The sequence below is a fragment of the Pelophylax lessonae genome, assembly GCF_965119305.1.
Source record: "Pelophylax lessonae genome assembly, chromosome: 2".
In the NCBI taxonomy this organism is placed as follows: Eukaryota; Metazoa; Chordata; class Amphibia; order Anura; family Ranidae; genus Pelophylax; species Pelophylax lessonae.
In genome coordinates, this window is record NC_138769.1 from 632720038 (window position 1) to 632747551 (window position 27514).

The following is a 27514-nucleotide window of genomic DNA, read 5'->3' on the forward strand; positions in this document are numbered from 1 at the left end:
AACACACAACTTGCTGGACCCAAAGTTGCATGGTTTTACTGAGGGCAAATCATGTTAGACCAATCTGATTTAATTTTTTGACTATATCGCTAATGTTTGTGGAAGTGCTGTGGACATAGCATATCTTGATTTCATCAAGGAATTTTATAGAGTTCTACATAATGGTCTAATACAAACATTTTACAAGCTGGGGCATAACCCTTGGGTGGTTTAGTAGATATGCAGTTGACTAAGGTATAGATACCAGAGTGTGGTTGTAAATGGGGTTCATTTGGAACAGAGACCAATCACTAGCCATGTGCCACAAGGCTCTGTACTAGGTACTGTTGTATTTAATTTATATATAAGTGATATAACTAAAGGTTTGTTGGGCAAGGTATGTATTTTTGCTGATGATACAAAGGTGTGCAATAGGGTTGATATCCCTGGAGGTATCTATAACATGGAACATGATTTGGCATTGCTGGAAGCTTGGTCAAAGCCATGGAAACTGCAGTTTGATGTTTCTAAATGCAAAAGAATGCTCCTAGGGAAAAATAATCCCTTTGAGAAAGTAAAACATTGGGGGTACAGTGTTATCCAGCACTACAGAGGAAAAAGATGTGGGAGTAGTTATTTCAGATGATTGCAAAATGAGAAAACAGTATGACCATGCATTGGGAAAAGCAAATATACCAATTACAGGAACTAGGTCCTTAGTCCCCTATATAGATCTTTAGTGAGACCTCATTTAGAATAATGTGTGAAGTTCTGGTGGCCTCACTTACAAATATTGATAAGATAGAACGAGTCCAGAGACAGTTAACAAAAATGGTGAAAGGTCTGGGGGATAAAACATATCAAGAGAGACCTCAGTAAGTTAATATGTACAGTCTGGAGCAGTGTTTCTCAAACTTTTTTCAGTCAAGGCACCCTTTAAAATCATAGACAATCTCACAGCACCCTTTAAAATTATGAACAGTTGCAGGGCACCCCAATCTAAAATGTAAAAAACTATTCTAATAGCTTTACATAATGCAACACTGACACATGCAGGACACCCAACATTAGAGGTGATTTATTCTTCCAAAGCAAATACACTTTTTTACACTGCTACCGACTAGTATTCCAGTGTTTCTAATTTTCCTCAGTTTCTCTCCACCACTCAGCAAATGTGCCCCCAGTGCTGACAGCGAGGGGCAGGGGAGGGTCAAACAAGGATGCTGTGTGGGTGATCAACACCCTTCTTATCAACACTGAAGACATCATTGGTTGTTAGGATGCTGGTGGATGGAAGGTTGAAATGGTGCACAATAAAAATCTTTGGCTTTGTGTAACTAGAATACTTGATCCACCTGCTGGCTTGTATACATTTCTGGGCAATTTTTAGGCATTTTGCCAATGCACCCCAGGGTGCCTGGGTATACCCCAGTTGAAAAAAGCTGGTCTGGAGGAAAGAAAGGAAAGGGGAGACATGACTGAAACCTTTAACCACCCTATTTTGCGATTTGGCACTGTGTGACTTTAACGGACAATTGCGTAGTCGTGCGACGTTGTACCCAAATGAAATTGATGTCCTTTTTTTCCCATAAACAGAGCTTTCTTTTGGTAGTATTTGATCACCTGTGCGATTTTTACTTTCTGAGCTATACACAAAAAAAGAACGACAATTTTGAAAAAATAACAATATTTTTCAAATTTTTTTATATGAAATTCTCAAAAAAAATGTAAAAATCAAAATTTTTTAACATTTTAGGCCAATTTGTTTTCTGCTACATATTTTTGGTAAAAAAAATTGCAATAAGCGTATTTTAATTGGTTTGCGCAAAAGTTATTGCGTTTACTAACTACGGGAAAGATTTATGTCATTTTTATTGTTTTTTTTTTAAAACTAGTAATGGCGGCGATCTGCGATTTTTTTTGCGGGACTGCGACATTGCGGCGGACAGGTCGGACCCTTGACTGACATTTTTCACACTTTTGGGGGTACCAGTGACATTACTACAGTAATCAGTGCTATCAATATGTACTGTTACTGTAAAAATGACACTGGCAGGGAAGGGGTTAACTTTATTAGTGATTAAGGGGTTAAGTGTGTCCCTAGGGGCGTGATTCTAACTGTCAAGGGGCGTGGCTTGTTAGATCATAACAGAGACATCCGATCCTACATAGCAGGATGGCATAGCCTCTGTCATGATCTAAGGGAGAATGATAGAAGGCTGTGATTACATCAGCCGTCTGCCTTTCTCCCTCTCCTGCGGTGGCTGGCGGACACCCTAGAGGCTCGTGGGCGAGTGTCGTACCCCTATGTCACTTTGCCCAGGAGGGGCTGACCACCGCCGTATATACGTGGTTACATACATCAAGAAGGTGAATAGGTTCAAGAGGGCAGTATTTTCAATAAGAAACCAAAATCAAGAACTTGGGGACATGACCTCAAACTAACTGGAGGAAAGTTCAAAACTAATCTTATAAAGTATTATTTTACTGAAAGGGTAGTTGATGCTTCGAATAGACTTCCAGCAGAGGTAATGAGTCAATCAACAGTACGTGGTTTCAAACACGCTTGGGACAAACATAGATCTATACTCAGACAAAAAAAGTTAACGATAACGATAAGAAAAACAAAAACAGAAGCAAAAAAGAACCCCCTCCCCCCAAAGTAAAATAGCAAAAAAAAACATGAATATACGTATATATATTAAAAAAAAAAAAAAAACACAGGCAGATTCGATGGACCACTTGATATTTTTTTCTGCCGTCACTTTTCTATGTTCCTATGTTTCTATGTTAGCCGCATTTAAAAATGTGGGCTTATATGCTTTTTGTGCCCAAGATACTTCCAACATTGGTAGTGTTGGATGTACATAAGATAGCAGGACTTCTTCAAGAAGGTGTTGAAAGTGAGTTAGGACTAGAGTTATTGGAGTTAAAATGGTACATAGGATGAACAGACCTCACAGAGGTGATTTGTACCCAATATGACCATGGAATATCTGTCTATACTATACCATTTCTAGATCATCTCCCAAACTAATATCAGGAAGAAGAATAAATGAGCTAAGTTTGCTGTGATTTTTTCACCTGAGATAAGGGATGTCTTTTATTGTCCCATCACATCTACTCCACATGTGTCAAACACAAGGCTCACAAGCTGAATCTGGCCCTCCAGGCCATTTCATGTGGCCCTCGCACCTCTCCTGCAGCTGTAGCACCCTCCTTGTCACCTTGTCTTAGTAGTTGGCAGCAGAGAGGACAACAGAGTTCCTCCACTATATGCTGCGCTTCTCTGTGCAGCCACGGAGAGGCTTGTCTCAGCAGTTGGCAGAAGAGAGAGGAGGATAGGACTCCTCCAACAGATTCTGCACCTCTCTCTGCAGCCGCAGCACCACCTCGTCTCCACCTCCCCTGGTCTCAGGATTCAGCTAACTCCAGCAGCTAACTTCTTTCCTCCTCTGGTCCTCCTCCAAACCTTGCACTTTCCTTCCTTCCCAGCTCCACCCCCAGCTTCTTCCCAGCAGCAGAAGCACATGGTGAAGGGGGGTGGCACTGTGATGTAAGGGAGGGTAAGGGGCTCTTGATTTCTAACCCTGGGGGCTTGCTCTCGATATGTAGCCTTACAGATACAACTGGCCCTTTGAGGGCAACCATAATACTGATGCGGCCTGCAATGAAATTGAGTTTGACACCCTTGTTCTACTCTATAGCAGTAAACATCAGGGCCGGACTGACCATTGGGCACAGCGGGCATATGCCCGGTGGGCCGCCGAGGCCTCCGCTCTGAGTCCGGGCGCATTATAATGGGAACAAGTGTCCGGCCGTTGCCGCTGCTGGCCTCTCCGCGGCCAATTCCGCGGAGTCTGAGGGCCGCCGCATTACCGCAATCTGGCCGCCCGCCCCGCCACTGTCCCCGACTGCCCGGGCCCCGCATTACGGCAATCTGACCGCCTGCTGCTATCCCCGAGTCCCGACTCCCCACTCCTGGCTAACTTGGCTCAGCTGGCAGCCGGCTCCACAGCGGCATCCAGCGTAGCTCAGGAGGGGATGGAGTCGGTGGGTGGACCGTGTGACTGAACCGTCATGTGACTAAGGCCGGGGGTGGAGCTAGAGGCCGGAGGGGACCCCATGCTGCCTTGTTGTCACTGGAAGAAGGGAGAAGTGAGCAGTCACCGGCACCGCACACCGCAGACACACACTGACAGAAGTGACTGAGTCAGAGTGTCAAGTGTCACTACTAGTGCCTGCCCTGGAGCTGCATTACAACACTAACACCATCACCACCCACGACCAGGACAGGAGCCAAGGCCTCAACAACAGCAACAACAGGTAAGGAAAGAAGGGCAGCAGCACAATTTACAAACACAACACCACAGACCACACACCACTGTCACCGCTGGGATTTGTGGTTCTGGGTGGCCTCCAGCAGAGCAGTGTTCTGGTCTGGAACTTCTGGCTTAGCAGCAGGCAGGCCGGCCGCAGGCGTAAAAAACAGATAACAGCTACACACTGTCACAGCACTGCTAGAAAACATGTGCCATGCCAGTTTGCTTGTTACATGTGATGTGACAGCCAGGTGCACATTTTCAAGTTGAAAATGTGCACCTGGCTGTCACATCACATGTAACAAGCAAACTGGCATGGCACATGTTGTAGTGTCACTCCTGTGGCTATAACATAGAGCTGAAATCCCTTCTTCCACTTGTCCCAGCGCTGTGAGAGACTAGTGTGGTCTCCAGACACATCAAACGGTCCGATAGCCGGTAAATCCAGAAAGCTAGCCATCCTCGTCGCCAAAATGTAGTGTATTAACACAGACAAGCTGTACAGGTTGCTTCTTTATTCACTGCACATCAGCATGCAACTAACTTCAGCCACACCCAGCTCCCAGACATATACATAATTGTAACATTTTGCAGACAGCAACTTAACCCGTTGCTTACCATACTACACATGTTTTCTAGCAGTGACAGTGTTGTAGCTGACTGTTATCTGTTTTTTACACTTGCGGCCGGCCTGCCTGCTGCTAAGCCAGAAGTGAACCATGCTCTGCCGGAGGCCAGAACCACAAATCCCAGCGGTGTTGTCGTGTTTGTCTTTGTGCCCTTTCCTTACATGGCACATGTTCTAGCAGTGACCGTGTGTAGCTGTTTTCAAAACCGCTAGACACACACTGTCACTGGCTGCTGCTAGAAAACATGTGCCATGCGGCATGCCAGTTTGCTTGTTACATGTGATGTGACAGCCAGGTGCACATTTTGAATTCGCATCTGCACATCAGATCGCATGTAATTTAGGAGCAGTGCGCTCTGAATTACATGCGATCAGTGCACCCGCAGTAGTGTGACCCTTCACTTAGTGCCAGTTCACACTTGTGGGGTTTGCGAGATCGCATGTAATTCAGAGCGCACTACTCCTAAATTACATGCGATCTGATGTGCGGATGCGAGTTCAGCCATACACTTTGTATGGCTGAATTCGCAGCGCATCCGCAGCAAACTCGCACATGAACCTTTTTTTCAGCCGCATCAGGATCGGATCGCATAGTGGTTCACACTTGTGCGATCCGATTCTGTGCAAACTGTCAGATCGCACTGCGATATGCAATCAAACTGGGGGTGTCGTTAACATTTAATTGACACCCCCTGCGTATCGCATATGGCAGTGTGAACTGCCTCTTGTGCGGATGCGATGCGGGATCACGCTGCATATTCGCAGCCTTCCCGCTTCGCACAAATGTGAACCGAGCCTTATACCAAAACTTTTTTTTTTTTTTTCTTAATTAAGCTCCTATATACTGTAAATAATATAATAAATGCTTATCTAGATAAAAGAGTTAATATTCCTTATAAGGTGCAATATTATAATAGAAAAATAAGTGAATAAAAACATCCCTGTCAGCCATAGATATGAAATAGGCAGCATAGAAAGACCACCTATATGTGCTATATGGACGTTTTTAATCACTTATTTTTCTATTATAATATTGCACTTTATAAGGAATATTAACTCTTTTATCTGGATAAGCTTTTATTCTATTTTTTGGCGGGCTGCATTGCATTGACAGGACACTGTAACACTAAGCTCGGCACTCACGTTCTGTTGCTGCTTCTGTCCTCTCTTTTCTCCCTTACTTTGATCTGACTCACTCCCTCACTGACGTCACAAAGAAGGCGGAGAGGAGAGGGAAGAGGAAGGAGGGAGGTCACGGAAGTGCAGAGCTGTGAGAGAGACAGTGAGAGCCGGTTCACACTGGGGCAACCTGGTCGCCTGACATAGAGAAGCTGTGCACCCATTCTAATAGGAGCGACACAAGTCGCTCCGACTTAGAAAAAGGGTCCAGAGCTTCTTTGGGGCGACCCGGAGCGACCTGCATTGACTTCAATGATATGAAGTCCGTGCCGGCCGCTCCAAGGTCGCGGTGCGAGCTGTGCACCGTGACCTGTGAGGTCGCCCCCGGCAAGTAGCGTCGCCCCAGTGTGAACGGGGTCTTAATGCAGCCAACGGCTTCACAGAGCAGACGGAGCTCGCTGACAGGCGGGAAAGAGCACAACTAATCGACGGAGCAACTAATCGATAATGACAATCGTTGACAATGATTGTAATTATCGATTTAGTCGATTCAGCCCTAAAATCCTGTCATCAACCGTCCCGACGAACGCCGCCCCCCCCCCCCGCCACGCCCCCCCCCCCCCCCCCCGGGCTGCTCAGTCTAAAATGCCCGGGCCTATTTTTTGTCCCAGTCCGGGCCTGGTAAACATGCACCCTTATGTGGTCTAGGTGTACATATTTACAGAAGGATCAACTGCAAGAAAGATTTTTCAGTAATCTGATGATTCTTATTATCATCTGATGTTTGTGGCCACATGTCAGTGGGAGATAGAAATATAACATCAGTTCATGTAGTATTATTTCTTTCATCTGTACACACATTGTTAATATGTATATAAAGCCAAACCACGTTTTTCCAGTTTGGGCACAGTAATGAGGTGTTTAAAACCCTATTAGCTTTTATTGGTGTTTGCATCCCCACTGTGGAGATGTGTCCTCTCTCCTGTCTCTGATACAGAAAGCGTGGAGAAATATAAAAAATTTAGACATGTCACAGGAAAAGGAGGTGTGGGAAAATCTTCCAATGGGGATAACTGTCTTAGAAGGGTTATAACCTTGCTTTGAATAGATTTCTTCCCATTGTGTTTTTGGGACAGGAAGAAAATGAAAATTTCCCCAAATTTATACAGACAGCAAAAAAAAAAGACAGGGGTCTTAACTAGAGTTGAGCGGACACCTGGATGTCCGTGGTCGGCGGGTTCAGCCGAACTTGAAAAAAAAGTCCGGGTCCGTGTCCCGGACTTTTCCCGAACTTTACCCGGACACCGAACCCCATTGAAGTCAATGGGGACCCGAACTTTCAGGCACTAAAATGGCTATAAAACACCAATGGAAAGGGCTAGAGTGCTGCAAATGGCAGCAAAACGTAGTTAAGAGCATGGCGAGTGCTCTGCAAATAAATGTGGATAGGAAAATAACTTAAAACAACAAAAAAAACCAGAAAAATAAAACAATGTTCTTCATCTGTGAAGGATGAGGCCCATATGGAGTAGGAGGGAGGTTAAGGTGGTGGTGGATGTGGCGGTGTCATAGGCGTGCGCACAGGGTGTGCCGGGTGTGCCTGGGCACACCCTAATCACCTAGGGCACATTAGCATTATCGCTCTGTTTGCCAGTGAGGAGATGGAAAAGATCTCCCTCGGACCTGCTCTGCCATAAGAGAAGTGCCACACACTTCTATTTCACTTTGCCAGCAGGGAGAGTAATGTAACGGGGCCATATACATGTAGGCAAACACATGCATGTGTATTTAAACTTTGGGGTGCACACCCTAATGCAATAGGCTGCGCACACCTATGGGCGGTGTAGGTGGAAGCGGCGGTGGAGGAGGACGAGGTAGCCAACACTGCTTTTTTTCAGTCATTTTAAATGAGGGTACACCCCAAAAGAATGAGAAAGATCAAAAATAGAACAATGGCTGGGTAAGGTCGGAATCCATCTCTATTCTGCACAAGGTACGGAAAAGTCCTGTGGGATCCATGCCTGGTTCATTTTAATGAACGTGAGCTTGTCCACATTGTCTCTGGACAGGCGGCTGCGCTTGTCTGTGATAACGCCCCCAGCCGTGCTAAATACACGTTCAGATAATACACTGGCTGCAGGGCACGCCAGCACCTCCAAGGCGTAAAGGGCAAGCTCAGGCCATGTGCCCAATTTGGAGACCCAGAAGTTGAAGGGGGCAGACCCGTCATTCACTACATGTAGGCGTGTGCACACATACTGCTCCACCATGTTGCTGAAATGCTGCCTCCTGCTAAGACGTTCCATATGAGCTGCTGGTGCTGCTGTTCGTTGTGGCGTGCTGACAAAGCTTTTCCACATTTCGGCTATGCTAACCCTGCCTTCTGAGGTGCTGGCGGTGCCCTGGTTGCGTTGGCGACCTCTTCCTCCTCCTCCTCAGCCTTGGCCTTGTGGCCCCGCTGTCAGGTGGGAATGCCAGCAGCATCGCGTCTACAAGCGTGCGCTTGTACTCGCGCATCTTGCGATCGCGCTCCAGTGAGTGAATTAAGGACGGTAAGTTGTCCTTGTAACGGGGATCCAGCAGCGTGGTCACCCAGTAATCAGCACAAGTTAGAATGTGGGCAACTCGGCGGTCGTTTTGGAGACACTGCAGCATGTAATCGCTCATGTGTGCCAGGCTGCCCAGAGGCAACGAAAGGCTGTCCTCTGTGGGAGGTGTATCGTCTGTGTCCTCTGTATCCCCCCAGCCACGCACCAGTGATGGCCATGAGCTGGCCTGGGTGCCACCCTGCTGTGAACATGGTTCCATCTCCTCCTCCATCTCCTCCTCCTCATTCTCCTCATCCTCCAGAACTGTGCCCCTGCTGGACAATTGTGTCCCTGGCGTTTGTGGGTGCAGGAACCCACCCTCGGAGCCACTTGCGAATGACTGCCCTGAAAGCCTTGGAAATGTTACCTCTTCATCCTCCTCCTCCTCATCCTGTGCCACATCCTCTTCCATCATCGCCCGAATCGTTTTTTGAAGGAGGCATAGAAGTGGGATAGTTAAGCTGACAACGGCGTCATCGGCACTGGCCATGTTGGTGGAGTACTCAAAACAGCGCAACAAGGCACACAGGTCTCGCATGGAGGCCCAGTTATTGGTGGTGAAGTGGTGCTGTTCCGCAGAGCGACTCACGCGTGCGTGCTGCAGCTGAAACTCCACTATGGCCTACTGCTGCTCACACAGTCTTTCCAGCATGTGCAAGGTGGAGTTCCACCTTGTGGGCACATCACATATGAGGCGGTGAGCGGGAAGGCCGAAGTTACGCTGCAGCGCTGACAGGCGAGCAGCAGCAGGGTGAGAACGCCGAAAGTGCGCACAGACGGCCCGCACTTTCTGCAGCAGCTCTGACATATCGGGGTAATTTTTAATGAACCTCTGCACCACCAAATTCAGCACATGCGCCAGGCAAGGGATGTGCGTCAAACCGGCTAGGCCCAGAGCTGCTATGAGATTTCGCCCGTTATCGCACACCACCAGGCCGGGCTTGAGGCTCGCTGGCAGCAACCACTCATTTGTCTGCTGTTCCATGCTCCTCCACAACTCCTACGCGGTGTGTGGTTTTTCCCCCAAACAGGCAAGTTTTAAAACTGCCTGCTGTCGTTTACCCCTGGCCGTGCTGAAGTTGGTGGTGAAGGTGTTATGCTGACCGGATGAGGAGTCGGTAGAGGATGAGGAAGCGGAGTAGGAGGAGTTAGGAACAGGAGGCAAACTGAAGCGCCCTGCAATCCTCGGTGGTGGAAGGAGATGCGCCAAACAAATTTAAAAGGTGTATCTCACACGTACCGATACAGACTATGCCGTAATTAAATTTTTTACACTCCAAAAGGGTGTATATTGAATAGCGGAATAGGAAAAATTTTATAATACGGTGTATCTCACACGTACAAACACAGACTAGGCCCCGATTACAATTTTTTGTACCCTAAAGGCAGGATGAGGAAGAGGAGTAGGAGGAGTTCGGAACAGGAGGCAAACTGAAGCGCCCTGCAATCCCCGGCGGTATGAGATGCGCCCCAAAAATTGGAAAGGTGTATCTCACACGTACCGATACAGACTATCCCGCAATTTAATTGTTTTTACCCCAAAGGTGTAGATTGAATAGCGGAATAGAAAATGTGATATCAAAAGGTGTATGTATCTCACACGTACAGACCCAGACTAGGCCCAAATTACTATTTTTTGTACCCCCAAAGGCAGGATGATGAGTAGGAGGAGTTCGGAACAGGTAGGAGGCAGACTGAAACACCCTGCAATCCTCGGCAGTATGAGATGCTCCCCAAAAATTGGAAAGGTGTATCTCACGCGTACCGCTACAGACTATCCCGCAATTTAATTGTTTTTACCCCAAAGGTGTAGATTGAATAGCGGAATAGAAAATATGATATCAAAAGGTGTATGTATCTCACACGTACAGACCCAGACTAGGCCCAAATTACTATTTTTTGTACCCCCAAAGGCAGGATGAGGAGTAGGAGGAGTTCGGAACAGGCAGGAGGCACACTGAAGCACCCTGCAATCCTCGGCAGTATGAGATGCGCCCCAAAAATTGGAAAGGTGTATCTCACACGTACTGATACAGACTATCCCGCAATTTAATTGTTTTTACCCCAAGGGTGTAGATTGAATAGCGGAATAGAAAATATGATATAAAATTGGTGATTTTTCAATAGCACATGTGAACAGCAGTGTCTTATATCAGTCAGCTCTGCTGCAGGCTATGGAGGGGGAAAAAAAGAAAATTCCCCTTTTAAGTTTGTAATTTTTAAATAGATTAGTACAGACTATGCCACAATTTAATTTTTTTTAACCCAAAAGGGTGTATATTGAATAGTGGAATAGAAAAAAGTGTATAAATTTTGAAATCACTCAATAATAGCACATGTGAACACAGCAGTGTATTATCACAGTCAGCAGCACTGAAGGAAAAACGCTGCACACAACTGGCTGATAAAAAATACTTTTTTCTCCCTCCTTCTCAGCGGGCAAAAAGATTGTGTTCACACCACCCCACACACAGCAAAATCGATGTGGACCACTGACCCTGCCTATCTCCAGCCTTTCCCTAAAATGATCGATAAGATCGGTCACTTCCGGCACTGCAAACCCCCCACACAGCAAAATCGATTGTAGAACACTGACCCTGCCTATCTCCAGCCTGGCCCTAAAATGATCGATAAGATCAGTCACTGCCGGCACTGCAAACCCCCCCCCCCCAACACAGCAAAATCCATTTTGTAGAACACTGACCCTGCCTATCTCCAGCCTCGCCCTAAAATGCCCTAACAACTCGCCCTGCCTGCAGCACTCCGACCTGTCCCTGATTCTGAATTCTTTTCGGACACAATATAATTTATGACTGTCTGTCCCTAATCAGCAGCCAGCAAGTATGATGTGTGTTCTGTCCCTGCTGTACTACAGCAGAATGACGCAGCGGCGCTCGGTCTTGAACTTATAAAGACTTGGTCACATGCTTCAGATGGCCAATCACAGCTACTAATACATTTGTAGGCATGGCTGGGATGGCTTAAGGCACACCAGTTAAACGCTTGTTGATTGGCTGTTGAAAGCCCGCCATTAAAAGCGCGCCAATACATACAAACCCGGAAATAAAATGACCGAACACGGATTTTAAACCCGGGTCCGTGTTCGGGTAACAAAAATCCAATTATTCGGTACGAACACGAATAATACAGTCCGTGTTCGCTCAACACTAGTCTTAACCTTAACCTTTCTTTTCTATCCAACACTCAAAGAAACATATTTTGTTGAGTCTAGACATCATATGTATATACAACATATATACAACATCATGATACAAATCATATTATTCATCTACTATAACAATGCCAAATTATTATAACTACTTTTTCCTATTTTTCTTTCAAGGATTAAAAAAGGAAACACAAAAAGATCAAGAAGTGGTCAAGCAGAGTACATCATCGCCGAAAAAACAAGTCACAAAGCTGCATTCACCAGGTATTGTTGCCACAATTTTTTAGCAATTTTTTTTGTGACTAGAAAAATTTTAGCTGGACCTGCATTATTTGGTTAACTGCGATATCACCTTGGATGGTAGGAAGCGGGAGGAGGCAGAGCACGAGACAGGGGCACCTAAAAAGGAGAGATTGGTAGAAAAGAGCAGGGCTTTTTTTCAGTTGGAACTTGGTGAAACTCGGTTCCACCACCTTTGGCTAAGGCTCTCTGCTCCCTTCTCACCACTGTCACTCATAAACACAGAGGTCTGGCTTCCTGTGTTATCCAAGTGCAGTATGAGGACAAAGGAAATGCTGGAGCCTGGGGTGCAGTGTGAATGCTGACACCCCCACTGGATGATCTCCCTGCAAGTGAGAGAGGTGACGCCATCTACAGTGTGAGGGGAGGTACTAGAGAAAAAGGGGGATATAAGTGAGATGTGGATGGGGGATGCAGAACTAAGCAGCTGTGGAAGGAGGCTGAACTCTGCACTCTGTGTGTAGCCCACTCCTGAACTCTGCATGTAGCACACCCCTGAACTCTGCATTATGTACTTAGCACACTCCTGAACTCTGCACGTAGCACACCCCTGAACTCTGCACTATGTACATAGCACACTCCTGAATTCTGCACGTAGCATACCCCTGAACTCTGCACTATGTACGTAGCACACTCCTGAACTCTGCACTAAGCACACCCCTGAACTCGGCACTCTTTGTGTAACTCTGCCAAACTCTGCACTCTCTACAGTCCCAGTCTTGTGAGGGGTTTTTTTTTGGGGGGGGGGGGTCTTGGTTGAGTTCCTGCATCTTTTTTTCTGAAAAAAGCCCTGGAAAAGACTAAGATGATTTTGACTGGGGAAGAAGGGGGTTTAGTGGAAGCTGACAGTAGAAAAGAGGCAGAGTGGGAGCTTATTGTTGAGGGGTACAAGGTAGAGAGGGACATCAACTTCCACTGAGAGAGAATAAAGAGGACTAGCTGTTTATAGGTTGGAGAGTAAATCAGCAATGGCAGAATTTTTAGAGGAAGTCGGCCATCATTTCCAGATACTTGATGTCCAAAAAGCAACTTGAATCCTCTGACAGCAAAAGATTTTCCTAGTTCTGTGGCATATCATAACTCACAGTGAATCTACAGTAAATAGGTTTTCTCTGTCTAGTATGTGGCCCAGGCAGCAATGTCAACTCACTATTAAATCCAAAAGGGTTGATTTACTAAAACTTGAGGGTACAAAATCTGGTGCAGCTGTGCATGCACCAGATTCCAACTTCAGCTTGTTCATCTAAGCCAGGGATCCTCAAACTATGGCCCTCCAGCTGTTGCGGAACTAAACATCTCATGAGGCATTGTTACATAGTTACATAGTTACATAGTAGGTGAGGTTGAATAAAGACAATAGTCCATCCAGTTCAACCCGTGTAGATGTGTGTGGACGTATTCATTTCTCATACCCCTGAATGTTTTGATCCTTGAGATGTACGTCCAAGAGTCTTTTAAATGTAGCCATACTCCCCGCAGTTATTACCATTTGTGGCCGGGAATTCCACAGTCTTGTAGCCCTTACAGTAAAGAACCCCCTGCGTAGCCTGAGGTTAAGTCTCTTCCCCTCTAAACGCATTGTATGACCTTGTGTCCTCATGCATTCCTTGCGACTGAATAGTTTTTCTTTTATGCTCTAATCACCGTTGAGGTATTTGTAAATCGCTATCATGTCCCCTCTCACGCGTCTCTTCTCCAGGGAGAATAAATCTAGTGCTTCTAAATGCTTTTCGTAATTAAGGTCCTCTAATCCCCTAATAAGTTTTGTTGCCCTTCTCTGTACTCTCTCAAGCTCCAATACATCCCTTCTGAGGACTGGCGACCAGAACTGGACAGAATATTCCAGATGTGGTCAGACCAGAGTTTTATAAAGTGGTAGGATTATAGTTTTATCTCTGGAATACATCCCCTTCTTTATGCATGCCAAAATTCTGCCGGCTTTGGGAGCTGCAGCTTGACATTACATGCTATTGCCAAATCTATCTTCCCCCAAGACCCCTAGATCTTTCTCCATTTTTGATACCCCCAGAGGTTCCCCCCCTAGCTTGTATATTGCTTTTATGTTATTGGTCCCTAAGTGCAATACCTTGCACTTATCCACATTAAACCTCATTTGCCATGTAGTTGCCCATTCTGTTATTTTGTTTAGGTCATTCTGTAAGATTTCTGCCTCACAATGTGAAGTTATTGCCCTGCTTAATTTTGTGTCATCTGCAAAAACTGAGATCGAGCTACTAATCCTGTCCTCAATAATATTTATGAATAAATTGAACAAAATTGGTCCCAGAACTGAGCCTTGGGGGACCCCACTTACCACTCCAGAGTATGCATTGTTTATTACCATCCTTTGGACACGCCCCTTCAACCAGTTCTGTATCCAAGAGCAAACCTTGTGGTCGATGCCTGTCGCCCTTAATTTATAAATCAAGCGTTTGTGGGGAACTGTATAAAACGCCTTAGCAAAATCCAGGTACACCACATCCACAGGTCTCCCACTGTCTAGCTCACAACTAACCTCCTCGTAGAATGTTAACAGATTGGCTTGACAAAAACGCCTCTTTGTAAACCCATGCTGATTACTGCAAACTCTTGGATATAGTCCCTTATCATCCCCTCCAGAAGTTTACATACGATTGAGGTCAGGCTGACCGCCTATAATTTCCTGGGACATGCCTCTGCCCTTTTTTGAATATCGGTATTGTTGCAGAGTGCGATCACTGGGTGCAGCGGAGTCCATTCAGATCAGACATTGTGGAGTAAACAGGAACTGGCTTCTTTATTGGAACATAACCACAGATAGCAAAAGATGTCACCTTCTCATTTGTAAGAAGAACGCAGACAGGAAAAGATAACCAACAAGTACAGTACAGTGTACAGGAAATACACATCATAGAAAATGCATAGCATATCATTTAGCATTAGCGACATCTACTGTCCTATTTGTGAACTGCAATAGGCTAATCTGATTACCTGAAAGCTGTTGTATCTCCAACACCCCTTCTCAACAGCTAAGGCTTAGTCTAATAAACCCATCTTCTTTGTAAGCCTTGAGTGTGTTTCAGCGGTCAGAAGCTTTGTAAGGATATCTGCTGTCATATCCTCGGTCGGGCAATAAAGTAACTCAAGAAGACCTTGCTCTTGAAAATCCTAAGAAAGTGGAACTTCACATCAATGTGCTTGGTTCTTGAATTAACTCCTTCCATGTGCGCAAGTGCAAGGCATCCTTGATTGTCCTCATAGATTTCTGTTGGTCCCAACTGTGGTTGACCCAAATCTGTTAATAGCTGTCTCAGCCATATAACTTCTTGGCTTGCCTGCGCTGCAGCAAAGTATTCTGCTTCAGTAGACGACAGTGAAACAGAGAGTTGCTTTTTACTAGTCCAACTGATGGCACCTCCTGACAGAAAAAATAAGTATCCACTGGTAGATTTCCTGTCGCTGGTGTCTCCTGCCCAGTCAGCATCCACATATCCTGTTAAGGTGCTTTCATCACTTGCTGGTAACTTTAACTTGTAGTGCAAAGTCCCTTTTAGATAGCGAATGATTCCCTTTACAGCATTCCAGTCCTTTTGCCTTGGCATCGAAACCTTTCTGCATAGGATTCCAACAGTTGCTGCAATATCTGGCCTTGTAGCAGTGGTAAGATACAGCAATTTCCCTATTGCCTTCCTGTATTGAGTATTAGTAGGTAATGGGTTATCTTGGCAATTCATCTCCTTTAGGTAGTTGGTTTCCATTGGAGACTTTACTGGTTTGGCGTCTTCCATTCCAAATGTTTCAATTATTTCTTGTATTTTGTGTCTTTGGTTCAGAAGAAAGCTGCCATCTTCCTCTCTCTCGATCTGGATGCCGTGGTAATTCTTTATGTTGCCAAGATCTTTGGTGTTGAAGTTCTGATTTAATTTTTCTAGGATTTCTGCTTCATCCCCTTCTTGCTCAAAGCAAATCAGGATATCATCCACATAGATAAGCATATAGACCCATCTGTCTCCCAATTTCTTTGTGTATAAGCAGGGGTCTGCTTTACTCCTCAGAAAGTTTTGATGTGTAAGCACTTCATTTATTTTTATATTCCACGCTCTGGCTGCTTGCTTTAGACCATATATACTCCTGCGAAGTTTGCAAACTATGTCTGGCCTTTGTTCATCTTTGAACCCTGGCGGCTGTTCCATGTAAATTTCTTCTGTTAGCTCGCCTTGTAGAAATGCGGTTTTCACATCAAAATGTTTCACTTGCATTTTCCTTGTGACGGCTATTGTCAGTAAAGTCCGTATTGTAGTGTGCTTGACTACTGGTGCAAATGTTTCATCATAGTCCTCTCCATATTTTTGAGAATAGCCCTTGGCTACTAGTCTTGCTTTGTATCGCTCAATTGTGCCATCTGCATTGTATTTCTCTTTAAAAGTCCATTTACAGCCTATGGCTTTCCTTCCGGGTGGTAGTTCTGTAAGTGTCCATGTTTTAGTGTCATGCATGGATTTTATCTCTTCATCAGCAGCCTCCATCCATTTACCTGCTTCTTGTTCTGAAAGCTGAGATATTTCTTCCCAGGTTGCAGGTTCGTTGATACTGGCAGTACTTGCTTTGTATGAGAGACGTACAGGTGGTTTACCTTTGTTTTCTCTTGTTGAACGTCTCGGTTTTGTGTCTGAGCCTTGTTGTGTCTGCTCTTCAGTACTGGTAGAGTCTGCACTCACTTCAACTGTTTGTTCAGAAGTTACAGAGATGGGCTGGTCAATGTCAGTTTTCCCTTCCATTCTTGCTTCTACTGTTGTCATTACATCGTCTCTTAAATCTTCAACAAAAGTTATGCTGTTGCTAATGGTAACCTTGTCTGTTTTGGGATCAAGGATTCTGTAACCTTTGACATTGTCACTGTATCCAACGAAGATACCTTCAAATGCTCTGTTTTGGAGTTTGGTGCGTTTTTCTTCAGGTATGTAGATGAATGCTTTGCATCCAAAAACTCTTGGGTGTTTTACATTCGGCTTCTCATTGTGCCAAAGTTCATATGGAGTTTTCTCTATTGTTCTGGAAAGAAGTCTGTTCTGCAAATATGTAGCTGTCATAGCTGCTTCACCCCAGTATTTTTGTGGTAGTCCAGAGTCTGTCAACATACATCTGATCATTTCAGTCAGAGTTCTGTTCTTTCTTTCAGCTACTCCATTTTGTTCTGGTGTATATCGGACTGTCTTTTGATGTTCTATTCCATTCTGTTTTAAGTACTCTTGTATCTTATATCCTGTGAATTCACCTCCATTGTCACTCCAAAGTATTTGAGGCTTCCTCTGAAACTTGTTACTGGTCTTTATTATATAGTCTTGTAATTTGTCAAAAACTTCACTCTTGTGTTGCATTAGGTAGGTGACCTTGTATCTTGAATAGTCGTCTATGAAAGTCACTATGTACCTTTTGCCTCCAGGTGTAGGTGGGTTTAGGGGACCACACACGTCACTGTGAACTAAGTCAAGCGGTCTTGAAGCTCTCTTCTGACTGACTTTGGGAAGTGTTGCTCTTGTAGCTTTGGATTTAATGCAACATTCACACTTAACAGTAACTGGACAAGGGGATATTGTTAGATCCCTTGTCAGATTTCTCCTCTGTAGTTCCTGTATGCATTCTGGGTGTCTGTGACCTAGACGTGTGTGCCATATATGTATACAGTCATTGTGCTTGTGTGTACATAGTCTCACCTTTTCCTTCACTGTGTCGAGGTGATATAGATGATCATCCAGCTTGGCACTTGCTATTGTCTGGTTGCCGTTTAGGATTGAACACTTGTCACCTTGGAATTTTACAGTGAGTCCTCTGGCTGTTAGATGCTTCACAGATAAGAGTCCTCCTTCTAGATTAGGAACATAAAGCACATCTTTCACTGGTATGGCTAGGTTGTGTCCCGCATCATCAGGGCATTCAAGGGTTCCATGCCCATATCCTTCTGCATGTATTTTGCTTCCATCTGCAAGATAAATAGTTTCTTTGTTGTTCAGATCAAGTTCTGTGAAAAAACTTCTATCACTCGTCATGTGACTGGTTGCCCCCGAATCGATGCACCAGCCTTGACATTTATGGTTGCCTGTCGCTTTAAATGTGGCATTCCAGTTTCCTTCCCATGGATCATTGATTGTGGCTTTGACCTTTTGTTTAGCATAAGAGGGGCGCTGTCTTCTTTGCTCTGCTTTCCATATCGTACAGTCTTTCTTTATGTGTCCCTGTTTGTGACATCTGAAACACACTCTGGTCTCTTTCCTGTGTAACCTTGCGTCTGTAGCTTTAAGAGCAGTTCTGGTGTCGGTGTCTGTGGAGTCATGCACTAATTCCTTTCTTCACTGATACTCATCTATGAGCCTGGTTTTTACAAATGCTAGCATCAGATCTGTCTCAGGACGTGTCTCCAGTGCATTGATCAGTGCAGTATATGTATCGGGCAGACTGCATAACAACATGGCTGCAGCGTGGCTGTCTGTTATATTCTCCCCAATTGATCTGAGTTGCGCAATCACTTCCAACATTGCGTTTATGTGCTCCTGCATGTCCTGTTCTCTGCTAAGTCTCATTTTGTAAAGTTTCCGCAGTAGAAACAGCTTGCTGTTTAAACTGGATCTTTCATGCAGTCTATTTAGAATGTCCCACATGCCTTTCGCTATGTCCTCATGGCGTATATGTATGAGCTGATCATCCTCCACTAGTAAGCTTATGGTGGCCCGTGCCTGTCTGTTTTTCTTGTCCCAGTCCTGATTATTGTCCTGTGGCCTCTCTGTAGTGGTAACCTCCCACAGGTCATCTCTAGATAATAGCATTTCAACTTTAAACTTCCATAGCTGATAATTGTCATTGTTCAGCTTGGCCACTGAGAGTTTAAGTTCTGAGTTTCCAGACATTTTTCCCTCCTTTATATATAAACAGTCTTACTTGTCTATAGGAGATGTCACTGGAAACCTTCCTTATGTCGATCTTTATCCGGATCCTGGGCCCATAACCTGTTGCAGAGTGCGATCACTGGGTGCAGCGGAGTCCATTCAGATCAGACATTGTGGAGTAAACAGGAACTGGCTTCTTTATTGGAACATAACCACAGATAGAAAAAGATGTCACCTTCTCATTTGTAAGAAGAACGCAGACAGGAAAAGATAACCAACAAGTACAGTACAGTGTACAGGAAATACACATCATAGAAAATGCATAGCATATCACTTAGCATTAGCAACATCTACTGTCCTATTTGTGAACTGCAATAGGCTAATCTGATAAGCTGAAAGCTGTTGTATCTCCAACAGGTATCACGTTAGCTTTTCTCCAGTCACCTGGTACATTTCCTGTCAAAATACTGTCAGCAAAGATCAGGAACAGTGGTTTAGATATTACCTTACTGAGTAAAACCCTGACATTCACAGCCATGGACTAGATGGGAATTGTAGTTCCTGAACAACTGGAGGGCCATAGTTCGAAGACCCCTGATCTAAGCATGACAAACATCCTGGGAGTTGATTGATTTCTATGCAGAGCTGCACCAGGATTTGCACTCTAGTTTTAGTAAATCAACCCCATAGAGTTGTTTATTTTTTCATTGTAAGTAAAGGTCACATAGTACTACTTTTAAGCCACACATCTATTTAGCCATATCCAAAATAAAAATGAAAAAAGTATTAGAGTTTTACTTTATATTAGCTTCTTGAAATAAAAAAAAAATTTTGTACCCTCTCTGAGTCAAAATCATCTTCAGTTACCCTGGAAATTTAGTTTTAACTCCCTTCAAACCAACGATGCTAGAGATTGTGAGAGGAGTAAGCTAGTGCCTGGTGCTGGATACACCGCCTTTCATCTTGTACTACTGCCTCGGCAGGCAATAAAAAAAAAGAAAAAAACAAGATTGCCCATCTGTCCCATTTATGACAGTATACTGTAAGTCAGTAGAGGAGAATAACAAAAATGTGTTATTCAACAAATTGTTCCTTAGTTCCGTTTTGCATTACTTCAGTGTATTTACTGTAATGCCTCAAGTGAATCTGTCTTATAAATGCATGCACATGTCCTCATTTTGAAATTGACTAGTGAGGTTTCTCATCCTAGTAATGCACCAAAAGGAACGACTGTGGCTCCTGCCACTGTTAATCACAACCAGGGAGGAGGGATGCTACCTTAGCTAGCAACTTGCTATGGGGGCACTCTGGGGAAAGAAGCCAGGAAAACCAGCACGGGACCCAAGAAGAGGAGGTTCAGGGCCACTCTGTGCAAAACCATTACACAGAACAAATAAGTATAAAATATTTGGTATTTTAACAAAAAAAAAAAAAAAACAAGACTTTAAAATAACTTTAAAATGGTACATTAAAATTTTCTCAGTTTAAACATTTGATATATTTTCTATTGTAAACTAAATATGAGTTTATGAGATTTGCAAATCATTGTATTCTGTTTTTATGTAGATTTTACACAGCATCCCAGCTTTGTTGGAATTGGGGCAGTATAATTTCATATAAAACCTTCTTTATACTGTATGAATAATTAGAAAAAGAGTTTTCAGTAGTTTAATCAACATAAAAATATATTTTTCATGAAACTGTTCTCTTGTACTTAAAAAAAAAAAAAAAAAGATTAAAAATCACACATTTCACTGTAATGATTTTCAATCCAATATTACCATGTTTTTTTTTTTTTTATGTGATGGATACTCCTGCATTCAGCCTTTCAAAAATAATAAAATTGTTTGTTTTCTCAACTGCATGTACAGCTGAAAGATCGCTAGTTTTCTATTCTTGAGTAATACTGGCAAAGCATATAAATTGTATCAGTTTGTTTTTAATATTTATAGCATTTTCTGTCTGTTCCACTGTTTCACCCAAGAGAGTAGTTAGTGAAGGGGTAAAATCCTGCTTTAAAAAAAAAGAAAAAAGTTTTTTTTTTTTTTTTTACCAAGTTTTTTTTTTTATTATTGTGTGTATACACACCTCATTTAAACTTAGGAAGATTGCCTTGAATGGCCTTGTGCAGCCAAACTGTGTCACAGGCAGAAGATGACAGCTGAACAGACAAGGCGGTAAGGGCCTGAGCGTTATCTGTGGTGAAGTTTCCCCATTAAAAATTTACAAAGACAATTTGAGTATGATATTTAACATAATGAATTCCATCCCGAGCACACAGACTGCGAGCAGCTGTGCCCCTGTCAGGATGGTCTGTGAAGCAGATGTGCTGTTCTACCTGGCAACTGAGGATAAATTATACAGTGAGACAAACTCTACAAAGTAGTGATAAATATTCTAAGTTATCCCAAATTTTCTGAAATGGATTTTGAATATTAATGTTAGCTGTTCACTACTGTAGGGTTTAAATGAATTCATGACCCTGGATATTTATTTTAGCATGCTTCTATTGGTGTTGGTGTTGGTCACAAATAGGCAGAAAAGTTTTATCATGTTAAATTGTTTTGGTTAGATACATACTAGATGTTTCCTGTTAACACACCCGCATTACCTCAATACATTTTTGAGCATTAACCCTTTCACTGCCAGGCCCTGCACTCCACTCTAAACTCAGATGGCCAGCCCATTTATTTTTTTACAATTTTCCAATCCTTTTTTATTTTTCCCTTTCATTTTTAAACCCCCCAAGCCACATGACCAGTCGAATAAAAAAAAGGTGCTACTGATTTTTAAGGCCCTTTAATATTTGCACAAATGTTTATCAAAACAATATTTTTTCTAAAAATATATTAAATTTATTGTTAGCAGATACAAACACAGCAAATTTTACAAAATTCCTACTAAATTTCTACTAAATATAAAAGCTTAACCTGTATTGAGTTAATAAATAACAAATATTTGTAATTTTTAAATTGCACTTTTAAATTGTGAAAATCAAACGTACCCAAAACTGTAAATAACCAAATTTCTCTACAAATCTGAAGGCTTTAATTTTTCACTTGCAGCTTTCAGAGTTTGTAAAAGACCCCCCAAACCATATATTTTCTAAAAGCACATGACCAGTAGAGAAAAAAGAAGTTACTAGTGACTTTTAGGGCCCCATCATATTTGCGCAAAAGTTTATCAAAACAATATTTTCACAAAAAATACACTTAAATCATTTTTAGCAGATACAAACACAGCAAATTTTCATAAATGTTCTGCTAAATTTCTACTAAATATAAAAGCTTAACCTGTATTGAGTTAATTAATAACACATTTTTGTAAAATTTAAATAGTGCCTTTTTGCGAAATGGTGAAAATTGAACGTATGCAAAACTATATCAAATTTCTCTAAAAATCTGGAGATTTTTTTTTCACTTACTTTTGCTGAGGTGTGCTGGCAAGGTTCTCTGGGGTGCCATTTGAAATACACAGTAAAGCGTGTTTCACACCTTGCATATTCATATTTCAATTTCTTCACTTTAAAGACTGTGATTTTATCCTTTGCAAAGCCCCCTCTGTTTGGTAACACAAAACTACTTATTTTCCCTGACTACTCTGTGGCAATCCAAGATTGCAGAAATCATTTGATAACATCTGAGCCAAAATGAGGGTGAAAGGGTTAAAATACAGTATGCTCTTTCCTGCAAAACTTTGAGTTCAGGATGGCGAGATGGTTCGCTTCTTCTTCTTCTTGTCAGAGGATGCAGCAGCTTGGATAGACACTTTATGCAAGTGATGCTGCCGGGTGCTTACACCATACTTTCATGCGGTTGTTCTGGTTCTTCAATTGCTTTAAGTTGTTGGACAAAGAGACTTTGTTATAAAATCATGGACAGTTACTCAAAATCAGGAACAGTTGGGAGCTATGCTTTGGTTGCTGGACTTGTTGGAATCGGAAGGTAGCTATGTTATTATTTATGCCATTATAGACTCAGTGGAAATTATTACTTTGGGCCTATTTTTACCACCTCATTCCCCAAATGAGCTGCTGTATAATATTATGGCATGCCACACAGCCTACTCTACTGACCATATCTTGACTTTGGATGACTTTAATAGGGTTCCTGGCCATGGATAATTTGTCCCCCTATAATCTTATGGTCTGGGCTGAAGAGTCTCGTCTCGCTGATGTCTGGAGATGGTGGAAACCTTCTAAGCAGGTATTTACTTTCCACTCGCCTACACATAGCAGGGCATATAAGACTATGCCCCCATCCGCAGAGTTATGAAGATTGTCTGGATTTTGGTTGACTGACCCGAGGGTTAATGGGCCATATATACAGGACATGCCCGAATATGGGGTTCGTAATGCATATACAGCTGCTTTTTCCAACACCTGGGATGCTTTTAAAGCCTTTACGAGGGGATACATCCATCCAATCTTTTATAGGATGGATCAGGAAAGAGGTGAGAGCCAAACTTATCTGAATGGAGTGTAGAGTGATGAGTTTAGAACAGACCTATGTACTGACCCAGGACCCTTCAACCTATTTGTTCTTACAAACAGCCCTTGGTAATGCTCCTTCGTACCTTTACAACAAAAACTTAAATGCTTCATCAGTCCCAAAGGATATTTGCACATTTGCCCAAAAATGGAAGGCTGCTAGCTTGGCTGGCTAAGAAACACTCTGCCTCTGTTACAATCCCCAGGATTTTGTCCACTGACTGTGAAGTTCTTACAGATTCTCATGGGATCAGTGGCAGATTTGCCTTCTACTATAGAGGCGTTTATAGCATTCGGGTGACACATGCAGAGGAGGACTTGCTTGCCTACTTAGGACCTGTCGATCTTCCGTGATTGACAGAAACCTATAAGGAGAAACTAGATGCCCCCATTACAATTGAGAAGGTGCAAGTAACTATTTCTACTTTTCCATCTGGGAAGATGTTTGGACCTGATGGTCTCCCAAAAGAATTTTACAAAAATTTTTAAGACAAGTTGGCACCTAGACTCCACTTGCTTTTTCTGCAAGCCCTTGACTCAAAAGCCCTGCTACCCTCCATGCTGGAGGCTGTGATTGCGGTGATCCCCAAGCCTGGCAGGAATCAAGATCTAAGCTCCTCATACAGGCCAATATCGCTCCTAAATGTGGATGCTAAAAGAAAAAATCTTGTCTAACAACTTAAACGTGATTCTGTCAAATGGACCTACCTCTGGGCTGTCCTTTGTAAATTTTTCTTTGGTCCCTTTTTTTTTTGCCTGGCTCTATGTTCTCTACTCAGCCCCCAAGGCTAAGGTATGTACTAACAATTATTTGGTTACTTCTTTTCCTCTGTCCAGGGGGATGAGGCAGGGCTGCCCCCTTTCCTCAGACCTGTTTGCTCTTGCCCTGGAGCCACTGACTGTTCAACTACAGGCTGCAAACTTAGTGAAAGGAGTTCAGGTGGATGGAATCATGGTCAAATTGTCCCTGTATGCTGATGACACTCTCCTTTATCTTAGAGACACATCCTTAGCCTTACAGGCTGCCTTACAGATAATTGACAAGTTTAGTACCTTCTCTGTTATTACAGTTAATGGGGAGAAATCTTTGATCTTCAAGCTACTGTAAGCCCTCCAAATACCAAGCCAGTTATGAATACCCCATTTTGCTGGGTGAACAGGTTTAAATACTTTGGGATGCAGCTCCCTGGCGACCTTTATAGAGCTTAAATTATCTCTCTTAATTATGCTCTTATCCCAGAGATGTGCGTCCTGAAAAAAACATCCTCTCACCCCAGTGGGCAGAGTCAACCTTATCAAAATGTTTTATTTACATAAATGTCTATATTACTTTAGAAATACCTCAGTTCCCATACTGAAAGCTGTATATAAAAAAGCCAAAACTTTTTTTTTTTATTTTCTCATTTTGGATAGAGAAGAGGAGAGCTTGAACCACTACTTTTTTTTACCGTTTGTGTCTCATTAAAGAGGATTTCTGTCAATTCCTCTCCTGTTCTGTGGTTTTCGTGCTGGTTACATGAGCTTTGTCAAAGATTTCTATTGGATTTGGTGGTTGTGCATTTTCCAAAGTGCACCAAAAATTTCTGCATGCGGAGGAGCTGCGCTGTGTCTGGACTATGGGCTAGAGAACCTGATCTGGGTACCTGATGCTGCTGCTGGAGAAAGAAAGAGATGGGAGTCTGTTTACAGAGATCCAATACAGTTTCCCAAAAATATCTTTTCAAGGGTAAGCAATAAAAGTGATAATTATTTTCCTGATGGAGCCATCCACCACTACCAGGTTACATGAAGAAACAGAACAGTCAGACTTTCAGTCTCAAATAGCCACATTAAGGACAGAGATGTCCCAAATGATGGAAGTATAAACCCTGCTATCAAAGAGTCATGCCATAACTTGGAGAGACACCACAAGTCGTTCCAGCAAAGAATTCACCAGGTTCTTTACATTTATGGAGTTGTAGATCACTACCAGCGAGATTGCTTGAGTCCATTGAAGAAAGTGGAACGCTGGAGGAAGTCACCGAGGCAATTCAGAGGGCCCTGAGTAAAGGAAACAGGTGGATTTCAAGTCAGCTCAGCTTTTGGAGAGCCTCAGGTAATGGAGTCAGTCAAGTGCCAGGCCAGCTGAGCTTTCGGGGATCCCTGAATGAAATCACAGGTGGGTACCACACCATCTCAGTTACCTCAGTTAGTTTCCAGTCAAGAAGTGACACAAAAGAGAAGAGTAGGCCTGAGCCTTTAAGAAAGACCTCACTTCATATTACAAAGAGAAAACTGGATACACCTGCTGCTCTATCCAGTAAGGCCTTTGAGTGAGTTGCTTTAAACACAAGACTTCTACAAAAAAACACCTGAAATATATGCCTTTTTAGAAGTTGAATGACCTGAAGATCCTGGGTATTGTAACAGAGAAGTACCCCTGTGATGGTTAGCATAAGGCCAAGCTGTCATTTGACCTGCTAGTCATTGGATAGCTAGGAACCTAAGAAACACTGGTCATTGTTTCTTCTCAGCCACCAGGGTACACAAGAGGTTCTCGGATCATGGGAACAAACACAGTCCTGGTGAGATGACTGTTAACTCCCATCGCCTGTGATTCTTTGACAGAGAGTGTGCTCTGCATGCTGTGGTCAGTGTGCTGGCATTTGGTAAGATAGAATAAATTCCACACTGAGAAAGTGTTTAGGCTGGAAGAGGTGTCCTATGGACATGAGGAAGAAGTGTAGACTCAGGGTTTAGAGGACATTTCCTCTTCACAGCCTTCCAGAGTCAATGTGAAACTTTCTGAAAGAGAAACATCAGAACTCAAAGAGAAAAAGGTTTGACAACTATGGAGTTTACAGATGATTGATGTGTTCTAAAGCTGTCACCATCAATGAACTATCTGAAGCCTTTAAACTAATGAGTGTCACCCCATGCCCTCTACCTGACACAACCTGCTTGAAAATCAACTGTGTAACTCTAAGGTTAGAGAGTTTTGCTTAATCAGTGGGTGGTTCACTGTCTTATGCAAGAAAGTTTACGGGATGAGTATGGTAACCTGTTAAATTGTTTCTTCTTCTATATCAATTGTTAATTTTAGTTAATGTCAGTTAAATTTATAGTGTTAAATTTAAAGGACTAATACATGTATGGTGGGGAGAATGTAGCATTTACTGGACTGGGCTCTTTAAATTCAGCACTAACAAACTTAAAGCAGAATTTTTTTTTGCTTTCTCTCCCGTGTGATGAACACTTGTGGTAGGAGAGGAGAGTAGACTTCTCCCTGACCGCTGCTTCTGCAACTGAAGAGGACCTGCCCCTAGCAACTCTGATCAAACAGACTCCTGATTGGCTGGGCGGGCAAGAAGGAAGGTGATTGCTGCCATGGGGAGAAGTGCAGGGACCCACGTAGAATATAAAATAGCTCTAGGACCCGCTCGGAGGATAGTAGTACCTGGTGAAATGCCACAGTGTGTCCAGGAGAGCACTGGAAAATTCTGGCTCCATCGCTGCTGCTGCTGTTAGGAGTCTTTGCTGAGAAGGGCTGTGTGTGCTATGTTATTGTTTGTGAGCAGCTGTCCAGTATCCAGTTTCCCAGTGTCTTGTATTCCACTTGTCGTCCTGTCCAGTGTAATGCTGATCCAAAGAGGCTGGTGCAGATGTTTGATAGAGAGAGATAAGAGGACACCCCATTACAGCTGCAGAGAGCTAGCTTGAGAGGGAGGACCCTTTTAGTGGCCCCTGAAGGACTTCTTAGGACAGGAACTGGTGACATTAGTGATGAGAGGCCTTTGGACACCATATTGTTCATTTAATTGAGCACTCTAACACAAGGGCCCCATCGCCAGCTAGACTGAAATAGTGTTCCACTGACCAGTGGTTAAACAGGGCCTGTGCATATTTATTTTTTCTGGCATTGTTGTTGCCTTGTCCCTTACACTACCTTCTGTTAGTATTGTAGTACCGTTGTAACTCCACACTGGTTTATTGGACTATAGCAGGAACATTTCACAGGCAGCTGTGGGGGAATAAACAGTGTCGTTCTGGTTATTGGTGTCACATATTAAACAGTATTGGT

At 43.3% G+C, this 27514-nt stretch overlaps 1 protein-coding gene across 3 annotated transcripts in view; it reads left to right on the top strand.

Annotated features, from left to right (window-relative positions):
• The window catches only part of MTUS2 (microtubule associated scaffold protein 2), a 991417-nt gene that overhangs the window by 727494 nt on the left and 236409 nt on the right, over positions 1-27514 (top strand). For all 3 annotated transcript variants that reach the window (XM_082247669.1, XM_082247668.1, XM_082247670.1), the window contains one exon: positions 11980-12069. In XM_082247669.1, the coding sequence (XP_082103795.1) occupies positions 11980-12069 (90 nt within the window). The remainder of the gene's footprint in view (positions 1-11979; positions 12070-27514) is intronic.